The sequence below is a fragment of the Euwallacea similis genome, chromosome 9 (assembly GCF_039881205.1).
Source record: "Euwallacea similis isolate ESF13 chromosome 9, ESF131.1, whole genome shotgun sequence".
Lineage (NCBI taxonomy): Eukaryota > Metazoa > Arthropoda > Insecta > Coleoptera > Curculionidae > Euwallacea > Euwallacea similis.
Genome location: NC_089617.1, coordinates 215,227 through 229,752, shown reverse-complemented (window position 1 = coordinate 229,752; position 14,526 = coordinate 215,227). Strand labels below are relative to the sequence as shown.

The window sequence follows — 14,526 nt, the reverse complement described above, 5'->3', positions numbered from 1 at the left end:
ATTGACCTCCGTGATCAGTTCAGATTCCATCCAAGCTCTATAATATCCAATTTTTTAAGGTTTCGTCGTACAGGATTTAAAAACTGATTTAGACGTGATCCTTTGCCAAGTCTTGTAGAAATAATAGGTGATATGTATCACAAGAAAGAAAAAGCTTTTACTATTGGCTTAGCAAGTGAATATTTTTTTTAGTATGTGTAAAAATTGAGGTTCTTGCTAGTAGTATCAATAGTAAATATTATTTTAGTACTATTTACTTTGTTTCGCAGTGTTTACTTGCATTTTGTTCTACCAAATTCGGTAGACATCATAGTACCATCTAAGCCTCTCCACAGTATGAAAATATGTCGAATTTAAGCACCACAGTAACACTTCTTTGAAGACTATCTAATTCAAATTTATCAACCTTATCCAAACACTTGGAACAGTTAATTGATGAGTTAATAAATAAAATTTCATTACGAACGCATTACATGAAACATTTCATGTCTCATTTTCTAATAATTTGATAATTACAAATTTAATTCTTAAATTAAAATTAAAACTTCTGAAATACTCTATTGTACGATCCCGTAATATTCGATGTCTTTACAATAGTAAATCGCTGTAACTATCACTGGTTTAGATCAAAGGTACGGTTCCACATTATTAATATCGGATGTAACTAGTTACAAAACCCAGGCATTAATTACGAGAAGTTTATATGCATCAGTCAATTTTCAGGTATTGTCAGTTCCACAGTAAACTCATATGTTATTAGCAATAGAAATATGATTTCACCTGTCGTATTGTATGTGGACTAGGATCATGAAGAACCAGTTTACAGCCGCAAAATATTTATATCATAAAAAGCCCTTTGTAGTCAAATCAGACATAATATTTTGTTTAGAAATCATATGTAATATGCCTATTTACGCAAAAAATAAAAATTAAAACATGAACTGTGATGAGATGGAATTTGATGAAATTTATCTCGAGTGACGGCATATTAGAACCGGTTTCGTTGTTAAAATGGGAATTTATGAACAGCTTCCTGTCTTACAGTTAAAGCTAAATTTAGTAATAAAATTGTTATCATCAAAATAAAATTTTCCTTTGTAAACTAGACAAAACTCTGTTTTCTAAACCCATCAATAATTCAGACCAAGAATAATGACATAACTTTTAATCCCTGGTGTTGGCTTTGATTTGTTCGAAAATGTCTAAATCCTAACTTAAACTCACCTGTAATCACATATAGATTTGTATCAGCTGGTAAAGCTGCAGTGGGCATACAGGAGTATTTCCCAGAGTCAGACCAGTTAACGCTGTTGATATGCAGTTGGGATGTCAATGCCTCCTTCCATGTGTTCTGAAAGAGGTTTATTTGGTTTACTAAATTGGCCTCAAACCTCAAAGGAACGCTGACGACTGTATAATGAAGCGAGCAGGGAAATGAAACACATAAAGAATATATTAACTTTACATAGCTACATTTATCTTTTCGAATGTATTTTTTATTTGGGTATTTAAACAGACAGCTTGAAATTTAAATTTCCTACCTGAATTTGTATTCGCTGTATTTCGTTACTCTCTAGAGGTTGGAGAATTTTGTTATCCTTGTACCAATATACAGTGTTCAAGTCATGTGGTCCCTGTGCTACCTTGCAAGTGAATGTTACCGAACTGCCTTCTCTCACATGCAAGTCGGCAGATCCTAGTATTTTGGCTTTGGATTCTATAACAAAATATCATATATGTGCTTATCTTCCGTAAAAGTTAAAAAAAAACACTTATTGGAAAGTTATATATTTTTATAACAATCGTAAAATTTTAGATGAAAACACTCGTCAGGGCTTGTTATTTTAACCAATAGAAAATGATAACATTAAATTCATAGCATTAAAATTGCTTTCTAAAAATAATTACATCAGGTATTCAACATTGATATACATTTTCATTAACGCAATTAATATTTGCTTTAAAAGAGGAAAATATTCATTATTTTAATGACAGAAATCGAGAATCGTGTTGTTTACCATATATGTATTATAACATTAAGTAATTTCATCATTGATTACTTAATAGGAATTTATATGTATATTACTCGTATTGAGGCGATTATTTAATTTTAAATTATTTTCACGGTAATTGAAATGCGGGGCACGTTTTGGATCAAAATATGTAATTTAAATCCATCAGTGCCGAAGAAAAAATGGGACTTGGAAAGCCTAAAGGAATCTAAGAGGATCATCTGGAGAATATTTAGATTCAATGAAGCACGTACATTATGTAGGTATCATGATCTGTTAGTAAATAGATATCCTGAGAAGCAAGGTCTGATATAAAATTAAATAAATATTTGGGACATTTTAAGTATTCAAGTACTATAATAATTTTGTTCCAGAGAATATACAGGAAACCTCAAAGTCAATGAAATAAAAATTGAACAGCATGGGCTAGATAACCCCGTTTTGATACCTGATCCATAAAATTTAACATAACTTTTGCCTCACACAAAATTACACCATAATATTAATTGTAAATATCACATCCAAGAAACAACAGTAGCCTGCTTCGTTTGTAGCTGCATCGAAACTTTTAATTAAAACGTAATTAAATAATTAAATACATTGCAATGAAATCCCTACGAATTATATTAAACAAAGCACACTGCATATTGTATACAAGATATTCCACATTTGACTCAACATGAGAATCTCGAAAACCATTAAAGATCCTGAATCAATATTAGATACAAAGTTGTGCCATTGTAAAAGGAGTACTGCACCATTTTATTAAAAAAAACTATTTGCTAATTCTGTTTTATAAAAATTGCAGGCATTATGTGTATTTATGATATGCAGGGAGAAAAAGTGGTGTTTTTTATCCTTATATGAGGGATGAATATTTTATTTTATAGGAAGGTCGTAGAAAAATAATATTTTGCACAACTCGTTTCGCAAACTCTTGAGTCGTGTCATGCTGCGTGACCTAGCTTTAGGATAGCCATCAAATCTTTATATGAATGTATAATAGTGAAATAACCAAGGCCAATTTATTCGTTTTCTCTTCAAAGTAACATGCAACCAATTTCCATAAAAACCACGAACATAATTAATGCTTAGATGCTATTCTAACACTTTTATGGAAACTATCTTGAAAGTAAAGTTGACATCACATGAGTAATTTCATCCTTAGTTGGCCAATCGATGTTACAGACAAATTACGAAAAAGAAGCGTGTTTCAGATTGGATGTTTTTAATTGACATTTATTTTTGTAACTGAAAATACAACTGGCTGTAAGTTTCATTTTTAATGCCTACATTGATATTTATAGTCTACTATTGCTAGCAGGAAGGATGTTGTTTGTGCATGTTTTGAAGAAAATCTGATTACTTTAATAATGCCACCAATTGATTATTAAGTAAATAATAAGGACTGAAGGAAATTCTCATTATTTAGAGTAAATATCGAATCTGCATAATTTAGGTGGATTCTGGAAGTACCCATCACCGCAGATCATATTTGGCGCAATCTTTTGTTCGTCTGAATATTTTGTGAGTCTGTTTTATATTGGTCAATGAATTGTGCAGTTTCTCTTTTCTCTTGAAAATCAATTATGAAGTATAGCAAATAATTATTAAATAGCAAATAAATTCTCGCATATAGCATAAAGTTTCTAAAATCAGACACATTTATTTCTCTGTATCTTTCTAAATAAAGTTAACTCGAAAAATTGGAAACGCCGTTTTCTGTATCTTAAACAGTTTTTCATGTCGAATTTTAATCTACTTTAACCAGACAACATTTGTGGCTCACAATTTTGTTGTTTAGAATCATTTGGCTTGTTTCAACTCATAACAGATAGGAAACATTTTATGGAAGGAGCTTACACTTCAAAATTCAAGCTCATCAAGTAGATAAATCTCCGGATTATTAACATATTGGGGTCAGTAAGGTATTTAGGAAGTAATTGACAATAATCGTTGGAGGTTCAGGTAAATTAGGCATTTCAGAATATAATAGCAGCTCGCGTGGAAAGCCATAGTTTAATAACTAATGACAATTAGTTAGATGCATTAGGCATTAGTTTGTAGTATTTGCCAGTACTCTAGAATTTAATCAATAGTGTAGCATATAGGACGTCATATATCCCAACCGCTACTGTATTAATTACTGGCTTATACACCTATATCGACACTAAAAATTGCGATTAGATATTTGAAGCGCTTCTGAAATTTTTGTATTAACAACTCGATTGCAGCGGAAATGAACTTCAGACAAATTCCATTTGATGAGGTCCTTAAGTGCACAAATATAACCTCGCGTTAAAAGTTGTAGATTACGCCAGAATATAGACTGATGCGGGGTGCAAGTTTTCAAGAAAATCTACTTTTAGAGTTTAAATGGGCAAGTTCCCTTAGTCCTTGTATGGATGTTCGTCTTTCGAGCTAGGAAAATTTATATTTGTGGAAATAATAGTAGAGTGCACGACAGTGTTTATAGATCCTGTTTGTGTTCAGATATAGGAAATATTACTCACTAGTGAGATCCAAACAGCATAATGCGGTCTTGGTATTTTGATCTATACAATAGTAAAACGAGCATTTTCAAAAAAACAAACAAATGTAAATAATCTTACATTCCTTCTCTCTAATTGAACATAATATTTGTTCTCTCAGTTCATGCATAACATCCATCTTAATTCAATCTTCTCCCATAAATTTCACCTGAAAACAGACACTACCAATAAAATCCCCTCAAAGGTTACATTATTCAGTAACTTGTCTTATAATTTTGAAAAGCAATTCAGCTAAAAGGGTGATAAAGGTCAATATTTCTAAAAATACAAATTGCATAAACGACCACGTCAGGGTTTTTACATACAATTAAGTTATAAAGTTTAAGATAATATCGCCTCTTTTCAGGAGCAAAGCCCTCAGGCTGGCTTAGATTACACCAAAAATTTGGCATAAGATTTGGTGAAGAAATATCAATTAAGTTGAGGGCAGCTTACTTATGCTCTATCACTTTGAGGGTATGTAGAATTTTAACTTTCAAGTTGGAATTTAACGCTTTTGAATATTAAATTTTGAAGTTTTGATGTTAACTTTAGTGAAAGTTTATTTGATTCCTTCTAATTCAATGCTCAGTTGATTATTTAAAACTTTGAAAACCCAACCAGAAGAATAGATGTTTGCGTTACAAGTAATATTTTGCAGGGTGCGTCAAGCATATTCCGGGGAGAGCCGTAAGAGGGTCTTGGAAACTTTGGTAGCCAAGCTACATGCAACTACATTCTAGTACCTGGTATTATAATGTTAATGAGCAATATTATCGGATTTTAACTAGGAGTTTATCATTGGAAAAAGAATTTCTTCCACATCTGAATTAAATTATACATTTTTCTCTTTTTGTGGCCATAGTGGGCACTAATTTTAACCCAAAGGTAATTTTCAATAATTAATATATTCATTTTTTTGAACGTAAACAGTCGAATATTTATAAAATAAATTGCAAATGCACTTGTCACAAGCAAATTTTGATAAATACCTCATTGTGTCCGATTGCGTGAAAGTGAGAAAAGTATGCAAATATTGCCGTATTTTCAAGAAATATTGTTTGTTTTGATTACTTTAGCTGATAAATTATGCATTTTTTATCATTTATATTTGATTTTATTATCCAGTGTCGCTCATAAAGGATTTTTTCGCTTTTTACAACCATAATATATTTCGAAGAAATTTTCAGAACATTTGTAGTATACTTTTTACGTTTAGTACTTCTGTTTAAGCTAATGTTTGACTGTTAATCGGAAAGTGACCCAATTAAGAAGAAATCAGTTTTCTAAATGGTCGTATTTCTATTAAATCAAACAATAGTCACCTTCCAAATTCGCGCTACATATTTATGTAGGTTGTCACATAAAAAGTCGGGCACAACGTATAGAAAATAATAATGTATTAAGTATCCAACAATATTGCTTTAAAACGTAATTTGTTCAATCCATAAGATAAATAAAGAACAGAGATAATTTGAATGAGCAAATGATCTCAATGCCATGGTGGTCATGTTGGCAAACTTAATGAAAAATGAGAACAAAAGCGTATGCTGGAACACGAATCCAAGCATGAAAAGTTTAATTTTTCCTATACAAAAATACTGGCGAAAAATTTAAATAACTTCTCGCACACAAGGGTCACTTATTCATATCGACGGCAAAGTTCAGCTTAGCTGAGAAGAAATTGGATTCTGACGAGAAAATTTATTTCTCTTCGAATTCCATCGATGCACTCAATATCAATGGGCAAATTGGCATTATTGGCCATCTGGATAGTTCTCAACGCTCCGTCCTTAAATGCTCTGTGCGAACCTACAACATTTCAGAAATTGATATGCGACGATTTAACCCTAATCGGCTTAGTCCAAAAATTGACGCTTTGCAAAATGCAAGAGGTCAAAATACCAGAATGATTTGTAAACTGGTGTTCATTTAATTACGAATTTACCAAACTTTAATTTTTAGAAAATTATTAAAGTTAGAAGGACATTGTCATGTCATTTTTTATAGCATGATTTGCTTCAGGAATTAATCTTCTTCAGGAAAATTCCAATTTGACTGACTGCTAGAAAGCCAAAGTAGTGTTTACCAGAACTTTCAGAGTGATTTATAGGCATTTATTAAGTAAGTAATGAATTTATAAATTTCCCAGATATAAGTTTTCAGGAAAGTAGTAAAACTGAAATGCCCTCACTACGCCTCTGTTAATAACAGCAATAATGAAATAAAATTTGAATTACTCAATTAAAAACAAAAACAAATGCCAAATTTGGTTTAAATATCAAAATTGCTCTAAGTTATTAAAAGAAAGCAAATATAAGTGAAGCTTTCGAATTAGTCAAGTCGACTTCTATCGAAATATGTTTATGGAAAAATATGTTAGTACTCTGTGTCCTTTTGTTTTTAGAACACCCTGTATATTTCACTGTTTTAAATTTGAACATAGAATTCGGTGCAGAATATGAACAAGAGAATGCATGAGCAATCAGTTAATCATACTTCTCTTTGTTAAACTTCCTGAAATATAAAGTTTCCGTTCGATCCATGTGTATTGCTTTACACGATTTGCAGGTAAAGTTTCATACAAAAGTTTCGATTTCATTCCGAGTTATTTGGTTATTTGCTTAGGGATTTGCATCCAATTAGCATGAGATGAAATGTAATTCTCTAAATTGAATTTGTCTGCTAATTAGGTTCACAAACTGAAAGGCAAACGGATAAAATTTTTGTGCCTATCTTCCAAGTAGGAATTTATAGGAAAGTTTTTGTTAATTGAATTAGATTAAAAAAACATTTTCGTCGAAAAGATTAAGGAACGTGTAAATCATCGAGAATCCGGTTTCCTGAAATTGAGAAAAAAGCAAATGTTGTGTCATACATTATCTCAATAAGGGAAATAATATTCTATAATATATGAGAAGATCTTTTAAGCACGAGCTATTTATTATAATACAAAACACGATGCGTAGCAAATAAGCAGCATGAGCTTTAAAGGCTTTTATACACGAAAATGTTTTATAACAACGGATGATCATTAAAATTTTTTTTTTTGCAGTAGGCGGTGAATCGTTAACGCAAGACGTTGATTAAGCCATTTGTTATGTACCATTAAAAATCTGACTGACACCAAATTAACAGATGAATTTATCCAAGACATGCTTTTGATATTTCCACTGTTTGAGGTTTTATTTTAATGATCATCCATTATTAATGCGTACGAAAGCCTTCAAAGCACCCATGGTATTTATAGGGCGCTCGAGCGTTAAGGGCTTCCTCATATGTCAACATTATATAATATTCTTTTTATTACAAATGCATGAATATTGTAGAATTGACCGCCTTAGGCGTTGAGAAGTGTTATGAATTTTTCAGTGTTCAAACATGTCGGAATTAAAATTTCTAATATTGTTTAGATAGCAATCATACACGTACAATAATTTATTTATTACACGGATTTATGCAATTTTAGTGAAGATGTAACAATGTCATTAAAAATTAAGATAAAAATAGAAACTACAATAAATCTTTCTTAAACCATTGAAAATTATACGCTTATTAATATAATTTTTTTTTCTTGGAAATTAACAATATAATTGTCTCTTGAACTGCCTTCTCCTTCTCATAGAACCCCCTATATATTTATCGAAAATAAGAGTTCCATATGCTTAAACGCAAAATGCGATCATTTTGCATAATACAAAATACGGATCTGGGATAACTATCGTTCAAGAGTACGGTACTGCCGTTGAGTCGATGTCAAAATATGCCGACCGACGATTCATCTTGATCTGTCGTAAGTTAACCAGTTGGTGGCGCCCTCTAACAATGATCCATTTAGACTGTATTTGAAATTTGAAATAATTTGACATTCCGTCCATTATATGATTATAACGTTTAATGGATTTCGTTCTGTGGTTTTCATCGTGAATTTAAATTAATTTTCTGACAACAAACTGACTGATTTTCTGAGTGAAACTCTTCGTAAAAAACTCGGAAGCATCTCACCTAAGCAGCACTCAATACCTTAGTTGATGAAGGAGAAATTTAGTGGCTGAACAAGGAGAATGGCACCCTTTCGAACGTACAGTAGAAATTCCAACAAACCCACCGTAACCTCTGCACAGGCTTTCGATATGCTCTTTGTGAACAACTTATCTCTGAAGAAGATATTTAAGAAGAAACCACAAACCAAGATATTTAAACTCAGAAACTTTTCCAAGAAATTAAAGTCTGTGTTAAATGACGAATCACTTCATGTTAATGTGAATGATACCTTTGATCGGCTCTTAAAAGTACCACAGACACTCTCCACTTCATGTTCTTCAGGCTCCAAAATTTCCTTCTCTAAGCTTATTCCACTAGGCAAAGTTAAAAAGCCATCAGAAAATTCAGAAGCAGAGTTATGCTCTTTTCCCAATATGTTAAATGGCAATAAATCGGATAGCAATAGCAGGCATTTACCTCAAGATACCACTGCTATGAGTTCTTACTTTGCAAATGCAACACCTTCAGATATAGCAATTACTGAAAGTTTAGAAGTAGTGTCTGATAATGCTTATAACAACAAATTTGTCCATAGTGATAAAAAAACCCATTCAATGGTACTTAGATCATCTAACTCAAAGAAAGTCTATGCTGCCAAAAACCATCTAGCTGTACCTCTTCAAAATGTTTCAAAATCTCAAGTATTCAAAGAGTTATCAAATGATTTAAAATCTGAACTTGAGTTTAATTCTTTTTTAACTTCAAGAGCTAATAATATTATATTGCATAGCAGTACACCCATTCGTCCAATCACAAGAAAACATGTAATGGTTGACCCTTTCTCAGCTATTAATACAACAGATCAAGTTAGCAATACTATAGTGGAGTCTGTAAGTGAACTTAAAAGTTGGGCATGGTCAGCACCTAACGTTGATCATAACAGTGTGAAAAGTGGGAAACTGAAAATGTCACAAAGCATAAAAGATTCTCAAACTTCTGGTGTTGAGAACAGTGGTGGTGTTGTGATGGAAGAGGAGTTGCCTTGCAGACTAATTATGTCTGTTAAGTGTGATACTGCAATACCAAGCCAATCAATTGCAAATAGTAACATTCAAACCTTTGATAAAACATACAATATATCATGTAGTGGGCATCAAAGCAAGTCAATTGTTCAACAAAACTTCAAGAAGTTTTACAAGGACCAGATTACACCTGATATATTCAGCCAGTCTCACTTAAATACATCCATTTGTTCAAATTATTTAGAAAAGTCTGACCAGGAATCCTCCAAACAGACAAATTCTTTGAGTGAGGAAATAGAAGAGTTAGTTTTAGTCAAGGCACAAAATCAGCAAAGAATGGCGATTCATCACACATCACACTTGAGTAGCACAAATATGTTGAAGAAATTATTTGTTAACTTGGATCGTAATGTTCATTTTTCTAAACATTTTTTGGCAAACTCAAGAACCTCTAACCAAAAATCCAAACAACTATATGTGAACCTCTCTAGAGAAACTTTGCCTAAACTGAAAACCAATTGTTTTACCAAGTATGGAGTGAGAAAGTATCTAACTCAGACTTGTAGAAAGTTTTCATCTAATTCTAGTGCCATATTGCAACACAGAAATATGCAGGATGTTAGTCTCTTGTCTCAAAAGTCCTTAATGGACTCAATGGTTACATGCTTTGCCAAGAATGTAACAGAACTATATGGCATTCATAATAGCATTGGTAAGAATGTAATATTACACATTTCCAAACTAAATCTCATTTAATTATGCTCAATTTCTTTTTCTACTTGACTAATAATGATTTTATATTAAGAATAATTTTTTTTTAGGAAATGAAAATTGTGCGTTTAAAAATGCCTCCAGACAAATTGGTAAGAAGTTGTCCTTCGGCCTGCCATTGGATGATACTAATTCTAGAATTTTGCAAAATCAAAATTGCTCCCTTAAATTACCCAGTCTAAGCACTTTCAACTTGAGCAAAAGTCAAACACTATATAGCTCTCAATCAGATATATCTTCTTATTGTCTTCAGGACACTAATTTGAATGTGTCTCGAATGCCTGAAAAAGACTACATAGCTCAAATAATTTCTGTATCTTCTGATGATTGTGATGATTTAGCTGATAGCCAAGCTACTTGCATAGCAGTTAAGGCAAGGTCTCTCAATTGGGTGACAAAAAGAAAGGCTTATATTGCCCAGGACCTGTATCTGTCACTCAAGTCAGAAGACTGCCAAACCGTAGGAAATGTGTCTAGTCAAATTATGTTGAAAGATGTTGATTCTATAATGTCTGTAAATAATGTTGAAACTAAGGAAAGTGTTAGTTTGCAGGGTAAGGGGTGGACGAGAAATTTCGGCAATAAATATATTATTTTTTATTCTGTTAAAATAGCCCCAACACCACCTGTCTGTCTAGATTGTAATCAAAAGACTCCTAAAGAAGATTGTGATAAAGTATTCAAGTTCCCTAATCAACCTAATCTACTTACAAGGAAAGTGTCGCGCACGTCCTTGTTACATCAAAGGAGGACAACAATAATTGCCATCGATCTCACTTCTACTCTTAACAGTAAGTATTTACTATACAATTTTTTTCAAAATTTAAATTTTGTACAGAGTTACTGATAAATCTAATAATGGTCGAATATCTCACAAATATTTTGAGTTATTAAAATACTTAACTGCAAAACTTAAGGTTTTATAAATCTATTTAATAGTGGAACGATTATTATACAGAGTTCGTACTTATTCTCTTTATTAAAAGTATATCTGCTTATATTTCTTAGGATATAACTGGCATTCGTCTTAAAAAAATTATTTAGATGTCAAACTTACATTTAGTCGCAAGAACTCAATCAAGTAACGTGGCAGTTAACGCCAACTGAGATCGCAGAGCTGTGCGCTCTAATGAGCGAGTAGATTGTTATGGCAACATGTGTATCTTAAATGGATCCCTTCGATTGCGTTACCTGTATTATTTTGAACCATAAATAATTTAATCAAACAGAAAAATCTTTTAGGAAAAACTAGCAGTTTCATATCTCCTGAGAAAGTTCGCCTGTCCAACATTATCGAAAAATATCTACTTAGGGGGACAAACCTTCCGCAAGATTACGCCGAATCGAGTAAGAAGATCATCTATTAAAAATAATACAAGCTAATCAAGTTCTAACCGAATTTAGGTGTAACAAGTAATAAATTTAGTACTGATTCTTCTTTACGAATAACTTCTTTAAACGATTTGACATGTCCAGAAATCACTGCCAGAAACATAATTTTAAAATATTGTGAACAAACCGATGCGGAGGCATTTGAGAAACTGTTTCCCGACTCGTAAGTTGGGTTTCTGATTTGTTATGCTTTGTGTTTAAATAATTTAAATCTAGGTTACTTAACAATTGTAAGAAGATAGGAGAAGGTACTTATGGCGAAGTGTTTATGTATAAGAAAACTGACGGTAGTTCGGTTGTAATGAAAGTGATTCCTATCGAGGGCGATGTCGAAATCAATGGCGAGAGGCAGAAGAAATTCCATGAAATCCTACCGGAAGCTACTATAGCGTCGTAAGTGAATTGACTTAATAATTTAATGTGGACTTGGGATGACGGATGGGATGATTTGAGTAAATAGAATGAACTTTTGGTCATCTTAATAGTATTGAGTATCTTTAATTTTGGATATTTTCAATAAGTAGGGGTAAGGTATCTGTTGATTTTGTGTCGTTATTTTCGTATTCGAATATGAAAATAACGACTCGCTGATAAACGAAAGCTGATTTTAGGACATTATCCCAGTTTCGCGAGAATAAATCGAATAGTACTTCGGCTTTTTGTGAATTGCAAAGGTTACGCTGCGTCAAAGGGCAGTATCCCGAAAGGTTGCTGCATGTTTGGCACGAATTCGATGCTGATATAGGTAACGATAAAAATATAGATAACTCTAATTTCGGTTGGCAGAGAACAATTTCTAGGTTCTGAAAACGAATGTCCTGATGTTTTTGGTAGTGAACAACTTTACATCGTTTTGGAAGTCTCCAACGCTGGACAAAACTTGCAGGATTTCGTGTTTAATAACGCCCAACAGGCATTATCTCTTTTTAAACAGGTATTTTACTTATGCTGCGTAAATAGGCTATTTTATTGATTTTATTGCCCAGGTGACTTACGCGTTGGCAATAGCAGAAGAAGAAGTAGAATTTGAGCATCGTGATCTGCATCTGGGTAACATATTAGTACAGAAAATTAGCAAAGGCTCTTTCGCTAGTTTTAAACTAAAAGGTAATGAATAAATTTATGCGAAGGGCAATTTAATTTCTAATGATGAGAATAGGGAGACACAAAAAGTTTAGAACCTACGGAGTGAAGGCAACAATAATTGATTTCACTCTGTCGAGGATGTCGTCGGATGGAGTGACTATTTTCACAGATTTGGCGGATGATCCCGAGTTATTTACAAGCCATGGCAGCTACCAATTTGATATCTATAGACTCATGAGGAACAAGACTGAGTAAGTTTCGATTCAATATCTAAAAAAATTTAATTGTCGTTTTACAGAAACAATTGGAAGAAATTCACCCCGTATACCAATGTTCTGTGGCTGCATTTTTTATTAGTGCAATCTATCACTGCTTTTAGATACCGAAATACTAAAACCAAAGTACATAATATGTGCAAATGTGATTTGATCAAGTTTCGAGACAGCATTTTGAATTACAATTCCGTGTCTGAATTCGTCAGTTGTTTGGAATAATTGTTATTTTATTTCAATTTTAAGTATTTGTTTTCTACTTTTTAATGTTATAAATTTACATTTAGTTCTATATAAACTGTTCAAAAAATAGTCGAAACGAAACGTTTTTCGGTGATTTTCGGTAATTTGTAATTCAAAAACGTCTTGGTCGATTTTGGTAACAAAGATTTTGAAAAAAAAGGAAATCTTAAAAAAACTTTATTATTGACTACGATATTGAACATATGTTTTCATTGGAAACCGGTCTATGTCCGTGACTCTGCAAGAAATAATCTTTCGGACATAATTAATTTTGTTGAAATAGAGTGAGGTGTTTCCTATATACAGCATAATTAAATTATTGACGAGTTTTTGAAAATATTGATGTTCGTTCAGCAAGAATAAACGATACAAAACTAAATTATTATTGTAAAATACCGATTTTTCAATTTACAGTTAAGAGTTGATCTTTACAATAAATTTTATTTTTTAAACGTACATTTTTTCACGGTTCTTTACTCCTTTTTCAATACCATAATGTTTCCAGTTCTACAAAATCTCCTCTAAAGAGTATCCTCGATCAATTATTATCTATCTGTCACGATTCCTTTAAAATGTCTAGAAATCGCTTTAAACTCAGGTCGAGGAAAAAAATCGTAAATTTCGTCATGTTTTCAGTCCAAAATTCAAACTATATCTACCTCCTGAAAATTCATCTAAAATTTCCATGGTGCCATTGCCATTGATCACTGCTGTGATTACCAGGCGTGACAGGTCTCAAACAAGGAAGTGTTTGTGCGGAAGATTGAACGTATAGAACGAATAAAAATGTATTAACAGAAAAAATTATTATAATTCATATAAATCATTGGTTGTTCCTTTTGTAATCATAAATTATTCTTATGGCTTGATCGTCTTATCTCCCTTTTTGATATGCCCCCTTCATTCATATTTTCATACTTTTTATTATTGTATGCAAATTATTTTTTTCTAATTGGGAAAGATTACCTATATGATAACTAATTTCATAATTAATATAGTGGCAAATTTAACTTTGTTGCTAATAATCAATTTCAATGCATTGAGTTAGGAAATGTACTATTTTATGTAGGCCAGTAGTGAATTTTGTCCACGCCCAGCAATGTGACACGAGTTGAAATAATATAAAACTCTCTAATAAGTGACACATGTATATGATTCAAATCCCGTTTTCATTTGGTAACTAGTTAGTTGCAATATGAAATCTCTTTAGTTA

At 32.2% G+C, this 14,526-nt stretch overlaps 2 protein-coding genes across 2 annotated transcripts in view; one reads left to right on the top strand and one right to left on the bottom strand.

The window, feature by feature from the left end:
- LOC136410656 (limbic system-associated membrane protein-like) overlaps window positions 1-14,526 on the bottom strand; it is a 117,438-nt gene that overhangs the window by 4,941 nt on the left and 97,971 nt on the right. Inside the window, exons 5-6 of the mRNA XM_066392914.1 lie at window positions 1,542-1,717; window positions 1,225-1,351 (exon numbers count right to left, since the gene is read on the bottom strand). Of these exons, the coding sequence (XP_066249011.1) occupies window positions 1,225-1,351; window positions 1,542-1,717 (303 nt within the window). The remainder of the gene's footprint in view (window positions 1-1,224; window positions 1,352-1,541; window positions 1,718-14,526) is intronic.
- Window positions 8,509-13,769, top strand: LOC136410721 (uncharacterized). The gene is made up of 11 exons (XM_066393016.1): window positions 8,509-10,261; window positions 10,371-10,874; window positions 10,935-11,111; window positions 11,563-11,667; window positions 11,725-11,875; window positions 11,929-12,105; window positions 12,324-12,457; window positions 12,513-12,646; window positions 12,699-12,819; window positions 12,872-13,049; window positions 13,097-13,769. The coding sequence occupies exons 1-11, from the start codon at window positions 8,608-8,610 to the stop codon at window positions 13,290-13,292; spliced, it is 3,531 nt and encodes a 1,176-aa protein (XP_066249113.1). The 5' UTR covers window positions 8,509-8,607; the 3' UTR covers window positions 13,293-13,769.

Bases quoted from the DNA above. Each gene is read 5' to 3' on its own strand.
- LOC136410721 (XM_066393016.1), top strand. From the start codon at position 8,608: ATGGCACCCTTTCGAACGTACAGTAGAAATTCCAACAAACCCACCGTA. The intron at 12,647-12,698 runs GTATTTTACTTA...TTTATTGCCCAG, and splicing joins CATTATCTCTTTTTAAACAG to GTGACTTACGCGTTGGCAAT. The intron at 12,820-12,871 runs GTAATGAATAAA...TGATGAGAATAG, and splicing joins CGCTAGTTTTAAACTAAAAG to GGAGACACAAAAAGTTTAGA.